The 15,475-nt window shown below is 34.8% G+C and overlaps 1 protein-coding gene across 1 annotated transcript; it reads left to right on the top strand.

Moving 5' to 3' along the window:
• The first annotated feature begins 638 nt into the window (after window positions 1-638).
• LOC125227165 (transmembrane protein 18) lies at window positions 639-15,054 on the top strand. The gene is made up of 4 exons (XM_048131392.1): window positions 639-808; window positions 1,172-1,289; window positions 9,360-9,508; window positions 10,547-15,054. Exons 1-4 carry the CDS (start codon window positions 752-754, stop codon window positions 10,664-10,666), a joined length of 444 nt encoding a protein of 147 aa, XP_047987349.1. The 5' UTR covers window positions 639-751; the 3' UTR covers window positions 10,667-15,054.
• The last annotated feature ends 421 nt before the right edge of the window (window positions 15,055-15,475 follow it).

Genomic DNA, 15,475 nt, shown 5'->3' with positions numbered 1-15,475 from the left:
CACTGCGGATATATGAAACGAAGTCAGATATCTCATTCACTTCAATAAAACCTTCCATAACTTGAATCTCAATTTTACTAAATCAATTTCAGCCACACAACAAAATAAAATAAAATAGCTGTATGAATTACAGAATTCTGACATTTCAGTCCACAGATAAATACAAATAAAGTTCGGGTTGTGTTCGGAATCAGGTAATGAACGTAACAAAATAATGCCAGCGACTGTGCCAATAATCTGTCAAGCCGTTTCTGTCACTAGAAAAGAGCGCAAATCTAATAAATGTTGACAGACTTTAGTACGGAGTTAGGCTCCCCACAGACAGTCTTAAAAATTCATAATCTTAAAAAAAATTTGTATGCAAATTGACAGTTCAAACTGTCAGTCAATCTGTCAGTGTCAGTTTGAACTGTCAATTTGCATACAAATTTTTTTTAAGATTATGAATTTTTAAGACTGTCTGTGGGGAGCCTAACTCCGTACTAAAGTCTGTCAACATTTATTAGATTTGTGCTCTTTTCTAGTGACAGAAACGACTTGACAGATTATTGGCACAGTCGCTGGCATTATTTTGTTACGTTCATTACCTGATTCCGAACACAACCCGAACTTTATTTGTATTTATCTGTGGACTCAAATGTCAGAATTCTGTAATTCATACAGCTATTTTATTTTATTTTGTTGTGTGGCTGAAATTGATTTAGTAAAATTGAGATTCAATTAGTACGAAGAATAGTCTACTTTTCTCGTTATGGAAGGTTTTATTGAAGTGAATGAGATATCTGACTTCGTTTCATATATCCGCAGTGTAAGTACCTTGATACCCCGATACATGTATTTTTTACCTCTTTCTGCTATATTTCTGATTATATAGATTCTGCGTAGGCCCTAAAACTTGTTCAAAAAAACATTGGTGCTAAGATATTCAGTCTGAATCTAAATATAGATGGTTTAAAATATAATTTTAGGTAGATATGTATTGAACCGAAACTAACTTGCGTTGTATGCAATACTATTGGTAATATACAGTCCTTTAACTTTCAGAAGTATATGCCTATACTTTAATAAAGTGTTCTGTGAGTTATAAATATGCATGTTTAGCAGAACACTGAATATAGACATAGACATGTCTACATAGATTAATTACTAAGAACTCAATATTTCATTTCAGATTGAATGGCGTGATCCCTGGTTGATAGCTTTACTCTCATTTCACATACTGGTAACGTTCATGTGCTTCTCAACAAGGAATTATGGGAACTTTCAAGTTATGCTGTTTATAACATTATGTAAGTCAATTCTAAATAACCATATGATCATAATCATATGAGAGATAATTTCGACCTCAGCAGCTGTGACCTGGGTGGCTGAGTGGAAACAGGCATCTGCCGCGATTGCAGGATACGCTGGTTCGATTCCAGGCACTGGAGGCCTTGGTCACTTTTTCTCTCATATGTGTAATTTATTTCGGTTTTAATTATGTAAGTCAATTTCCTTTCTTTCTACTTTTGACATGTATAAGTTAGGAACTTTCAGCACAAAACTAAAGTATTGACCTGTTTTAAGTGTGTGGTGGTGAAAAATCCATGTTTCTGCAGCTTAGACCAATAAATGTGAGTAATGTTACTTAAATTAAATAGACGACAGATTAAAATACAGGAAAATACACCTAATAATAGCCCCTTCTGCATATGTTTGGCATTATCTCCATTACAAATTACAATATATTTAAATTGTTTGAATTAAACAAGTTAGCTTTTGAAAGTAAATCTGCATTGGGTGGTTAATTAATATTTAATATACAAAGATTTTGTGAGATCAAAAAGTTTTTCCACAATGTTGGGGGTGTTTTGATTGTCTAGTCTAGACACATTTATTTATCATTCATCATTTTCATCAATTTTAAGTAATTTGCTGATAACAGATTGATTGTATTTTTAACAGTATACAAACTAAAATTCATTAATCATTGTGTTTGTGCAGATATATTGAAAGATAACAAATTGAATTCTATATATCAATATACAGTTTGGGGTTTTCGTGGATTGATATTTACTGCTATCAAATTCCTTGTGTAAATTAAAGTTTAATATGAAAACAATCACTTATCATATTTATTGCTAACTAGGGCTGCCATCCGTCCGGGTTGCACCGTTTTGCAGTTGCCGTTTTCAAGAAGTGTCCGGGAAAACCAACACTTTTCACGAAAGGATTTTGCACATTGTATTTAAGTAATATGCTAAGTTCTGATTTACTAATATCTGTTTATTAAACAACCGGCCAAGTGCGACTCGGACTCGCCCACCGAGGGTTCCGTATTCGTACAAACTTTCAATGGTTAAAAAATCTCATCTCATCATGTTTTTTAAAAATAAATTCTGACTCGTCCGGGAAAAAATGCGATTTACGCCAAATGTCCGGGTTTTTTGTATCTTTGTCCGGGTTTGGCTAAATTCGAAGTGGCAGCCCTACCAGCAACCAACCAGGCAAGTGCACTGTTTGCAGTTGCCGTTTTTAACACATGTGGGATTTTGCGTGTACTAATATGCTAAGTTCATTTAGGGCCACTTGCACCAACGAAAATGGAAGGTTAACCCACCATTTTTTAAGGAATTTGACAGTTGACAGCCAACTTAATTAACTAAGGCCCACTTGCACCAACCACATAACTCAGGGTCTTTCATCTGTCAAATTCCATACATATAAAATGGTGGGTTAACCCTCCACTTTCATTGGTGCAAGTGGCCCTAAGAGAAAATTATTATTTCAACAATTAAAACTCGGCATTTTTACACCTAAAAAGTGCTCACTCAGCATTTATATTTTTTTTATCAATTTTTTATTTATTTTGATATTTTTAGTGAATTTAGGTCATGAGCACTATGCCAATAGGAGAAAAAGGTGCCCCAGAGTTTCCATACATTTTTGTTACCTAAATAAAGCCTCACACCTCTGATAACCGCATCTACATACTGATTGCTATAAGATGAAAAAACCATACTGTATGCTGAAAAAAAGAGCAATTCGACATATTATTATGTAATTTTTCCCTCGCTACTCTTAACTTAATAATAACATGTCATTAACTTGTTACATGTACCTTGTTATTATTTACTACAAGGCCTTGGGTAATACTGCGTGTCATTGGCTGAATAATGAGCCATATTTTAAATGGCTGCTTGCATAATAAACTAGTTACGGCCATTTAAATTGCAAATCCATGAATTAAAGTAAAAGTGCTTTTGGTTTTAAGGTGCAGAAAAAGATACATTACATGATTTAAAAAATATTGCAGATTCCTCCATGTTTTTTTGGTTGTCATATTTGCAAGAATAAAATTTTGGATAACTGACTGGCTGAACCTTAGTTTAAAATTTGCTTAGTGAGCTGTATGCAATGTCGAAGAATTACACTTTCTGCTGGACATCTTTTGGAAGAGTGTACGTAAGGAAAAAAACTACGAACTCAAGAGTTATTGAGATAAAAATGTGCTAAACATCTAGTGAGTCACAAGTACAGAGACTTTTCCAGGAAACGTGACTATATCTAGTAGTTATCTGGTTAGATTTTACATATTTTATTCTTGCATGCATATTCTGTATTCTTAGTGATTATTATTGTTACTCTACACTCCTCTCTCACACACATAACACAATATTTCACGCATATATGCTAAACTTAATAATCCATATAAAAAATATTTTGACTTTACACTTTTCGTCACATAAAACAAACAATAGCAAACTGTATCTGCTCTATAACAATTACCAGTCATCAATAATTAAAGTCTTTAAAAAACACACCATGAAAACGAACTATACTGATAAGGAAATCAGTCTCTACTTAAATATCATTAAATGATTTGTAATTCTAATATTTTAAACGAAATAGATAAAAATGAGCCTGCGTTCTCTGCTGTATGTGACATTCATGATACTAAAAGAATTATACCTTATAATAATATGAACTTAACAATAATTTCCCAAAACATCAGAAGTATTTATAAAAATCTTGACGACTTGACATTAACACTAGCTGAGTTAGATTTTGATGCTGATATTTATTTACTATCAGAATGTCGTTTACACCTAGATAAACCTATCCCACGGCTTTTAAATTACTCGTCTATGTCTACCTCACTAAATCAAAACCAAAATGATGGGGTAGTAACATATGTAAATAATCGATTTAATTCTAAACTTATGGAAATAAAGATTGACCATGCCACATGTATAGAAATAAGAATCACTGATACCGTAATTCTAGGCATCTATCGCTCCCCCTCAAACACCAACGCTTCAACATTTATATCGTCCCTTAACAATTATCTTCTGACTTTAGAGTCATACAAGAATATAATAATATGCGGTGATATTAATATTAACCTAATACCCAGACAAGAAGAGCCCTGTTATGAGCATTTAAATCGACAGCAATATCTCAATATGCTCTCAACTCATGAAATATTACCAGGTCATGTTTTACCTACACGTAAAACTAACTGCCTAGACCACTGTATGTTAAAATTGGAGAGACAAAGTACATCAGCGTATATAGCAATATTAAATACATCCGTTACAGATCATCAAACTGTATTAATAGCCCTTACAAATCATGCTGCTAATAGGATAAAGGACAAAATAAAGATTCAGATTGACTACGTAAATGCGGTAAAGGAGCTTTGTGAATTGAATATAGATAACCTTTTAATTAGTAACGATCCAGAGTATGTTACAACCCAGCTAATTTGCAAGTTAAATAAATCAATAGACAGCAGTAAAATAACCAAGAATATCCCAAAAAGTAAACGAAATTTAAAGCCATGGATAACTCCTGGTGTCTTGAGATGCATACGAAACCGTAATAAAATGCAGCTAAAAGTTCGTATGACTCCTGATGATGAAATATTAAAAATTACTTATAGAAGGTACCGAAATTTTTGCAATAATTTAATTAAAAAACTAAAACGTAAATTTGAAAGAGAAAATTTAATAAAATGCTCTAAAAACCCCAAATCTCTGTGGAAAACAATTAAATCTATCACAAACTATGATTCAAACCAAAGTCAAAATATAGAACTTTTAAATTTAAAATCTACCCCTAACGAATCAGTAAACTACGTAAATAGCTTTTTTAGTAATGTTGGCAAAGCATTAGCAGAGGATATCATTAACAAAGCCCCGGAACCGACAATACAAAGAAATGCAAATTTAAAAAACACTGTGGGATCGTCCTTTGTACTATTACCTACTGACCCTGATGAGGTCAGAAATATCATTTTGGGACTAAAAACGGACAGTGCTCCAGGATGTGACAACGTAACCACCAAATTCTTAAAACTAGCTAATGTAGTATTGGCACCTGTGATTAGTCACTTAACGAACCTATGTTTTACTAAAGGAATATTTCCTAAACCTCTAAAACAGTCACTGGTTACTCCGGTCTATAAATGTGGGGAGAGAAACGATGCAACAAACTATAGGCCCATATCTGTTCTACCTGCCATTTCTAAAGTCATCGAAAAACTAATAAATAACAGACTTAAGGCATACTTGCATAAATTTAATATTCTTTCGGACACTCAATTTGGCTTTAGAAGTGGCAGATCAACGGAAGATGCAATTGTAGCCCTTACATCACTAATAAGTAAAAACGTTGATATGGGCAATAAATGCATGGCAGTATTTTTGGACCTGAAAAAGGCATTCGATACGGTATCTCTTCCCACACTTATTCATAAACTAGAACAAATTGGTATAAGAGGCACCCCCTTGGACTTGTTGAGTGACTATTTACAGGGTCGAACACAAAAAGTAAAAATAGGGAATCATGTAAGCCAGGAAGCAGACGTTATTTTTGGTGTGCCTCAGGGAAGCGTCTTGGGCCCGACGCTCTTTCTGGTTTATATCAATGACCTGACAAACCTCCAAATAGAGAATGGGCAAGTGTTTTCGTACGCTGATGACACTGTCCTTGTTTTCGAAGGAAAATCTTGGGAAACAGTGTATAGAATGGCTGAGTCTGGTCTTGGTAGGGTATCCTCTTGGCTGAGAAATAATCTTCTTACACTAAACACAGCTAAAACTTGTTACATATGCTTCTCTAAGTATAAAAGTTCTCAGCCAAGAGGTGATCTAAATGTAGTGATTCATAACTGCACAAATGTCCCTAACGATTGTACGAGTACTTGCACACAGATTACTAAACTCGAATCAACAAAATACCTTGGTGTTATATTGGATCAGCGATTGTCTTGGCATCCACAAATTGATTATGTCAGTACTAGGATTAGAAAATTGATATGGATCTTCAAAAAACTGAGACATATTACTACCAAATCGCTCCTGTCACAAATCTATGTGGCTCTAGCACAGTCCGTTATGAATTACTGTATCTCAGTCTGGGGTGGTGCAAGTAAATGTAAATTCTTAGAAGTTGAACGGAGTCAAAGATGCCTACTAAAAGTCATGCACCAAAAACCATATCGCTACCCAACACAACAACTTTATGAAATCAGTGAACAGCTAACTATGAGAAAGTTATATGTTATAGCGGCTGTACTACGAGTCCACAAAAGTAAAAAAATTGATGTGACGGTGTTATCACGAAGACGTAAAAAAAGTGTTATCCCGCCAGTGTACTGTAAATCTAAATTTGGAAAAAGACAGTATCAGGCATTATCAGTACACCTATATAATATAATAAATGACAAAATTAATATTTACCTCTTAGCTTGGTATGACTGTAAAAAAACCGTAGTGAAGTGGATACAAAACATAACATATGATGAAACAGAAATGTTAATAGGGTGATGAGTAGAAAAAGACACGAGAACACACACACTCACTCACTCACACACACACACACACACACACACACACACACACACACACACACACACACACACACACACACACACACACACACACACACACACACACACATCTCAAATCTTTAACTGTGTACAAATAAATGTAGTTGAAAATTGAGGAAGAGCGGGGCTTCCTGTCACAGGTATTATAAATACTTACTAGGAAGTCTCAACCTGCGAGTGTTATGTTGTAAATTGGTTATGAAATAAATGCTTTTTGATTTTTTTTTTTTTTTTTTTTTTTGATGCAAAATATTATTTAGTTAATTTTCACAATTAAACTTAAAAATACCGAGTTACGGGAACCCCAGAAGACTATTGCTAAAATATAGAGAATTTGATCAATACATTATGGTAATACCTACCAAAGACATATACATAAAATTACATATAGACAGTTAGACAGTCAAGAATAAAACGTACCCTCGGTTTAGCCCATGGTTGACTGGTAGAGAATGCCATCTGGCATTAAGTCCGCCATTTATACTTTTTGTATTGTGCAATAAAGTTTAAATAAATAAATAAATACCCTGGAACTATCGAGAAATGTACGGTCGCCTAGATGGCGCTTTTGGTTGATTGTCGGCTAGATGGCGCAAATATTAATATTTGTCAATTTTACTGAGGTTTAAAAGTTTTAAGCCTGTGTACGAAAGTAACTCTTTTGTGATTTATTTACATATAAAATTTGTTCAATTATAATTTTTTTGTCCCCTTTAAAAATTAAAATCTTAACGATATAGTCTAAATACCATGTCAGTAAGCACTTCACTTCATTATACTTCAGAGTAGCGATTATATTACAATTTTATTTAAAGGTCGGGTATAAAATATTAATGATCCTTATATTACCTTCAATATTAGGTATGTCACTTGTAGCTTTAAATACACTAACTTGAGCAGCACCCTCGGCAATTTGAGGGTTCGGCCCTGTCGACTGTCATTTTGAAGGCCAAAAACATTATTATTTGTTTGTTTAAAATGTTCTTATTGTAACTAATCATTTTTTTAATATTAAAATGATTGTATGTTCTTCTTTAATACTAACGTAATTTTGTTTTCAATCTATATTCTCAATTTTCGTGATAATCTGTAAAAATCGTGAACATGACCCAAAACAGCACCTATATTTTTTTTGGATACCATACCGTTTGCCGAATACCGAATATTTACCGAATATTCATACATACGTTTTCAAGATCAGGCAAATTATAAAGGCCATGTAAAAAATAGCCATTGTTTTCTCACATTTCACGATAATGATATATTGTCTCGCAATTACATATGTGGTGTTATCGATTACCGTAGCCGTCAAGGTCACAGGCCACTTAGTGTAAGCCTTTTATGGTATTGAATGGGATTACGAGTAATGGGAAAAACGAATGTAGCTTTTTGTTTTCAATGGTTTTGTTGACAAGGAAACGCAAATGTGAGGAACATCGAAGTATTATCTCTTCTAGTTTTTATGAAAAAAATACGCTTGAACCCACATCTGCAATCCGTGCATTGCTCTTAACCAATTGAGCTACGGAAGCCGCGCCGGACCTCACAAATCTTTCCATGCATTTCCTTATGTACACACGCCTTCGGGTGGCGTATAGCGACATCTACCTATCTCTTCTAGATTTTCTTATCAATAGCCACGTGCACACAGAGCGAAGTAGGTACGTCGCGAGGCAATATGCTCACGCGGCAAAAGTTCGGCATAGACGCGCCAACCTGCCTCAGTCGAGACTCGAGGCACGTGTCGCACATTGAACATTTGCCGCGCGAGCAAATTGCCTCACGACATGCTTCGCCCTGTGTGGACCCCAGCTATTGGAGTAATGAGGAGGCACACTCAAAGGTTATCACAGATGGCGCCACCCTCTTAGTCCATAAGTGAGAGCGAGAAGATAATGTTTTTTCTCTCTCTCACATATGAATGACAGTGACATGCCAATACACTTGCGCAGGCGCCGCTTCTCAACATTAGAGTGACAGAGAAGGAGAGGAAAAGTACTAAAAATCGCGATTTCTTTCAATCCTGATAGGAGAAAAAGAATGTCAAGATAGATTGGGACACTTTTTTTCTCCTATTTGGATGGAAAGAGCTCGCGATTATGAGTGGAAAGCACATAAAAATTTCCAAATCCAAAAAAAGTGGAGTGGACAACTTTGAAAACAAAAATGGCCCAAATATGCGTATATATCTACGTAAATTCGCTGACTTGTGAAGCTCGGTGTTCGCGACAGGTCACAATGCAGTAGACTGACAAAGTAATAGGTACCGTAGCTTCGAGGTTTGCGGGAACCACCTTTTCGTTATGATACTTATGATCAGTGCCGGATCTAGGGGGGACGAGCCGGGGCCTATGCTCCGGGTGCCAAGTCTAGGGGGGCCAAATTCGAACTACTTGACAGACGATTTTTATGATCATTGAATAGTTTGAAACGTGAAGCCCTTCGAACTTAATCTATCAATTATCAACATTATTTTCTTTTTCAGTACTTCTCGTCTATTTCTCCGAAAGTATAAACGAAGTGGCAGCAAGGAATTGGGCCCTGTTCTCCAGACAACAATATTTTGACAGCAAAGGGCTGTTCATATCAGTCGTGTTCTCCATTCCGATATTGCTGAATTGCATGATTATGGTGGTGAGTAGACTTTTTTCGAAAATGGTCGGGTTAAGTGTCCTGTCGATTCACGGTAAAATGAGCCCAAAAACACCAGGATTCGAGAGATTCAGGTTTTCATTCAAAACTCCCAGGTACAGTCAACCAATTGGAACCCTAGGCCACTCTACAACCATGTCAAAATGACAAGCGATAAGAGATTTCTTACAATCTCATTAATAACGTCACTATGACATAGTTCTACAGTGGCCTAGGGTTCCAATTGGTTGACTGTACAGTCTGGCAAAAAAGAGTAGAAATTAAAAAGTGGTAACACTGTAAATCCGTTTCTTTCAAATCAATATGTGTAAGCGAGACGACTACTATGTTGCAACTTTTTGGTTTCTAATCTTTTCGCCAAGATATACTTACTCTTATTTTTTGCACATATTTCATACGTTTCATTTATGGAATTAAAATATTTGTTAAGTAACACAAATATTTTTAGACATTTATTTTTTTAGACAAGTACAGTAGTTATAGTACACATTGGGGTATTCAACAGTTTTCTTTCTATATTTCTACAAATGTCAATTAGGGATTGGGCATACATTACACTTATTTTATCGTAACATAAATCGAAGTACCTACTTCATTAGGGTAATCATACGATAAGCTAGCACAATATAAGTACCATTTATATTAAATGTACGTATATTATTAATTATTAGTGTAGGTACCTAATACTAACGTGGGTACACTCGGTACTGATCAGTTCAGTTGAGTATTAATTATTTTTGAGTATGTTTTATATTATACCTGTGAGAGTCTCCTGCATAATCAGTTATCTCTGTCTAGCTTTGTTGAGTTAGTGCTTCTCTCTCATCTATAACATGTAAAAAAATCGTCGCCTTATACGTGCACCCGTAAGTAATGTAGGTACATTGTACGTATGCATCCATAAATTTTCCTTAAATGTATATGTTTTATGTATAATTAACTTTGTTGAAAATCTCAGTCTTATGGTTACGATCAATCTGAACCATTTATACTATATGCATATATTATTTAATATTTCAGGGTTCATGGCTTTACCAATCAACACAGATAATGACCAACATCAAGAAGGCACAGTTACGGCAGCGGCTGAAAGAGCTCAACATCAACAGGGAACAACAGAAACACATCAAGGCAGACTAAACGATAAGATACAGGTATCGATAGGACACTAAAGATACTCTGGTAAACCTACTTCGTTAGTAGAAAATACGCTGTGGGCAAAGTACAGCCCGTGAGCCAAATCAGGCCTGCAAAAGGATGTTATCCGGCCCTCCATCGGTCCTTCAAAATATTGTGTGATGTGGCCATTGTGTGAGATTGCATTTTGGTGTGAATCTGGCCCTTCTCTAAAATTTCCAATTTTGGCTCCCAAAGGAAAAAGTTTGCCCACCTTTGCGCTAAACTCTAAATTTTGTATGGAACATCAATCATCGTGCTAACGTGTTTCAGCCGCATTTTTCTACTGATAGAGCTGGTTTGCCGGAATATAGATAAAAGATATTTTATCAGAAAAACACTAACTAAGGATATCCTGGTCACGGCACCAAATTGTTGTAGGAATATTAAAAACAGTTCTTAATAACCATGTGGTACTCTAGAAATAATTCAAGTAATTCCTATTTGCAGTAGATAGATAGAATATTGCCATTTTTTGCAGGGTTCATGTGGATATCTTTAGTAATCTTGATTGAATATTTACTATTAGAATAGTAACAAGTCAATTTTTATGAATCGGCCTAAAACCCCGAACACTTATGATAGAAAACTATATAATATTCGATGAGGTTACTAATGATATTTGGCGTAAAAGAGTATAAAATATTTTTGCCATTATCACTAATAAATTTGGTGTAGGAATTGTGATGAAAATTTGGATAGGAACTGTTATTATTATAAATACTGGCGCAGCAGAACATTTTGTTCAAAGCAGTTTTACGGAGTACCTATGTTATATTCAATAATATACTGACATTACGCATTTCTACGCAACATATATTGCTTTAACCTTCTTTAATGTTTATTTACCATATACATACTTATCGAAATTAAATTCTACACTTTATTTATGATCATCTATCTCTTATAATTATATACTCGTGAATAAATTTCATCACATTTAGTTTTTACTATAATTAAAATCAGTGGCATCATTTAACTAAAAAAAAAAAAAATGTACATGTACCCTGACATGTGAGCTATCATTTCAAATATTCAATGGTAGATACATAAAAAAGTACAATAAGAAAATACATCCGACGTAGGTATTGGCACAGTTAGCAAGTACTTGCACCAAATATCAAATTTAATTGAATCAGTGAAGACTGTCTAGTGTCCATTAGTTTGAAGGATTGCTGTGTTATCTAAGGATGAGTTTTTTTAGGCATTGAGATGTAAAATTTATATGTTAATTGCACTTTTTTCTAGCTTTATTAGTAAGATTTTATTGAGTGAGTGAATAATATTGCCCATCATTAAAATCATAAGATGTGTTTTTGACAGCACTTGTATTCCTTCTGCATTTTCCTACGTGTTTCTTGCATTTCTCGTACTTAAGACATAAACTTCTACTTTACTTTCCTTTTCTATAATACTGCCGTCAGTTATGTTGTTAGGGTGTTTAAAGAAAAATCAAACCGAAATATCTCGATTATAAAATCGTTCTGGTACATAAAATCATAGCATAAAGTTAATCCAATCATAAAATGTACGCTATGTTGAAGGTTTACAGTACCAGTTATTACTAGTAACTTTACTCCTTAGAGAAGGAGGCTTACCTCCTTTCTCACTTTTTAAATTTTTTTTCTTACTTTACAATGTTCTTACACTTCTTATTAAACGGGTTGAATAAACTTGTTCATATACGCCTGCATTTTATGAGTGGTTTCACTTTACGCGTTTTATTGTGTAAGGCCTAACGGCCCAGCCACGACATTGGTCTAAGCGCGACAGCGGTGAGCGGCAACCATACGTGCGAATGAAAAGTCCCATCGCTGTGTCTCGCTCCAATGTATGGCCGCCGCTCACCGCTGTCGCGCTTAGACCAATGTCGTGGCTGAGCCGTAAGTGGACGCTCGGTCGGCGGGGTGTGTAGCGGGGCGGGGGCGGGCGAGCGTGCGTTGCGTGCACCATATGCAGCGTCGACTCAGGACACATGTATGAGGTTCAATCGTTTTGACATGAACGCCGCACGCCCCGCAGAAATATGAGCGTGCACACAGGTCTTACACTAAGATATGAAACCTAAACTGTTGCCATGTATTTGTAGGTTTCGTATGGAATTATACGATTAGGAAGGTAAAATTAATTAATATCACATAAAGTCGCTAGAATAGGTTTATTTTTATTTGTTATTGTGAATGTTTTTTACAGAATTTTATTTAAGGATATATGTCGAAATTGTTTGTTACCTTGTTGATTTGTATATATTTTTTATTTTGTCTATTTTAGTTTTAAGTAAATCGATACTGTTGTCTTCAAAACGAAAATGAAAGAGGACAAGACGATATGAAAGTTAACTTTGACGGAAGAAATTATTTATTTTGTTAGATGAAATAACATAACAAACATTCACAATGACTGCTTATATTTAAGTTTGTGATAAATTATCTAGTGAAACATGCGAAAGATTGAAGTATATCGATATAACAGTTCGGAAATATTCCTTGGCTTTTTTATATTTTTTATTTTGCGTAATAAAGCATAATCTATAATTTACTTAATATTACTGTGCCGACACTCTGGCCTTTGTCATTGGACGACGAAAAAATGAGGCTGTGAAATATCATGAGTGTAAAAGTATAAATGCCTTTATAGATAGATTCCTTTCCTAATAAAAATACAGTAAATTTATCCATCTACACTGATGAATATGTTGTTTGAATCTGGACAATATAACAATTTGTGCCTACATATATGTATTATATAATAGACAATAACTGGACTTTTATATCTTCTCTTTTAATCGTTCTTATAATGGTATTATTATTTAATAGGAGTTTATGTATTCTACTTCAATGTCAATTGGATCTCGGTTTATTTATTGTTTATTTTGTTAAAAGTATTTTGGGAAGGTCAGATAAAGTATATCAATGAAATAGCGATATCAAAATTATAAGATAACTTCGCTTTGATTTCAAGACTAATCAATTTATACATAGCTAAAAATTATAGACTTAAATATTCAATTATTGATTACGTCCATACGATTTAGATATCATGTGTTCTAGGCACTTGGTCCATATAGAAAAAATATAGCTTATATTCGCGTCATAGAACTTTATAAACTTTAAGATCATTCAAAGAATCAATTTGTTTCATAAAAATAACGCATTACATCCACGGCTCAGACATTTAAAAGGCTTGCGTCGATCCAAGCGGGTAATTTACCTACGTTCTGTGTATATCAATATTACATTACAATATAATGTAGCCTAGAAAAAAGAGAAGAAATTAAAAAGTGGCAACATCGTAGTGTCGTCTCGTTTCTTGAATATATTGGTTTAAAAGGGACGACATTGCGATGTTGCCTGATGCATCATATTAATTCGACATTTATTTTAAGTTTGCTGTCGGAAAGACCTGGCGCTTTATTATAGCCTGGCGAACAAAACTATTCAGAAAAGCCTGTCTTATATCTCTTTTTTGCCTTGTCGATTATCAAAAATGATTAATTTTCTAGTATTTAGCAGGTATTTAATGAGTAATCATCAAAACTGAGACGCGTGTGATTCATAACATAGTTGTTACGGGCTTTACTATGTCATCTGTAGGTATTGCCACAATCGTTAGTGTTCAATGAAGACCTGAAGTGGTATTGAGAATGACAAAGAAAATTACAGCAAGTACAAAAAACTTTTTTTTTGTAAAAATGTAAATGAGTTTACCCATTTGATGGTTACTTTAATTAAAATATTTAGTTGCCCAAAGACATCGATTTCCTCTATACTCGGGCAAGGCACCTGTTCTTTTAAGGTGGAAAACAAAATATCTCACGTGCACATGAGTGATTGAGTGAATTTCGAGGGGCTTTATTTTAAACTCTATTGATTAAAGAAAATGAGATAAGTATTACCAAGTCTGAAAAAAACGACCTATAAATTCCTATGTTGATGGCCTGCCTAGTAAATGTTGAGAAAAACATCGATTAATGTAAAGTATTTTATAGTAAAGCGCACGAAATTATTATAAATAAAAACAGAAGTTATAGTAAGTACCTAATCTCAAAACATTTACAGTAAATGGCCATAAAGAATGGACATCAGTTTTTAGTCTAATAGGCTAGTTTCCTACTAGTCAAATCAGCTTCTTTTTATGAACTGTCAAAACGATTTGCTAATATGGAATTACTATGAAATACTGAGGAGTGAAGTCACGATCAATTCATCAACTTAATATATTTCTCTTTGACTTATTAAATATAAATTATGTTTAAACATATAACTACTGCCCATATTTACCTTTTAATTAGGTGGTGCTTTATTTCGTTCACTGCATAATAGTATTTTATGCAACAGGCGTTTAAAGGAGGTGCGTCAAAAAAGACGAGTGGCGTGGGTAAAAATTTGAGGCGAAGCCGAAAATTGTTATAAAGACGTCACGAGTATTTTTTGACTCAGTCAAACACCGTTGCATACAATACTTTTTCTACGACCATGCACATACTTTTGAATAGTTTTCTAGAATAACTTTCGTGAAATTCGCACTGTTTCCTACAAGTATTTTGACTTGTCCTCTGCAATGTTTCTGCACTCACCCTGTCGCTCGCACTCCCCCGCGCCGCCGCCCGCCCCCGGCCGGCGCCCCGCGGCCCGCTATATCCCTTAACGGCCCAGCCACGACATTGGTCTAAGCGCGACAGCGGTGAGCGGCGGCCATACGTGCGAATGAAAAGTCCCATCGCTGTGTCTCGCTCCAATATATGGCCGCCGCTCACCGCTGTCGCGCTTAGAC

The sequence above is a fragment of the Leguminivora glycinivorella genome, chromosome 6 (genome assembly GCF_023078275.1).
Source record: "Leguminivora glycinivorella isolate SPB_JAAS2020 chromosome 6, LegGlyc_1.1, whole genome shotgun sequence".
Taxonomy (NCBI): Eukaryota; Metazoa; Arthropoda; class Insecta; order Lepidoptera; family Tortricidae; genus Leguminivora; species Leguminivora glycinivorella.
This window is presented reverse-complemented; position numbering and strand designations above follow the sequence as displayed.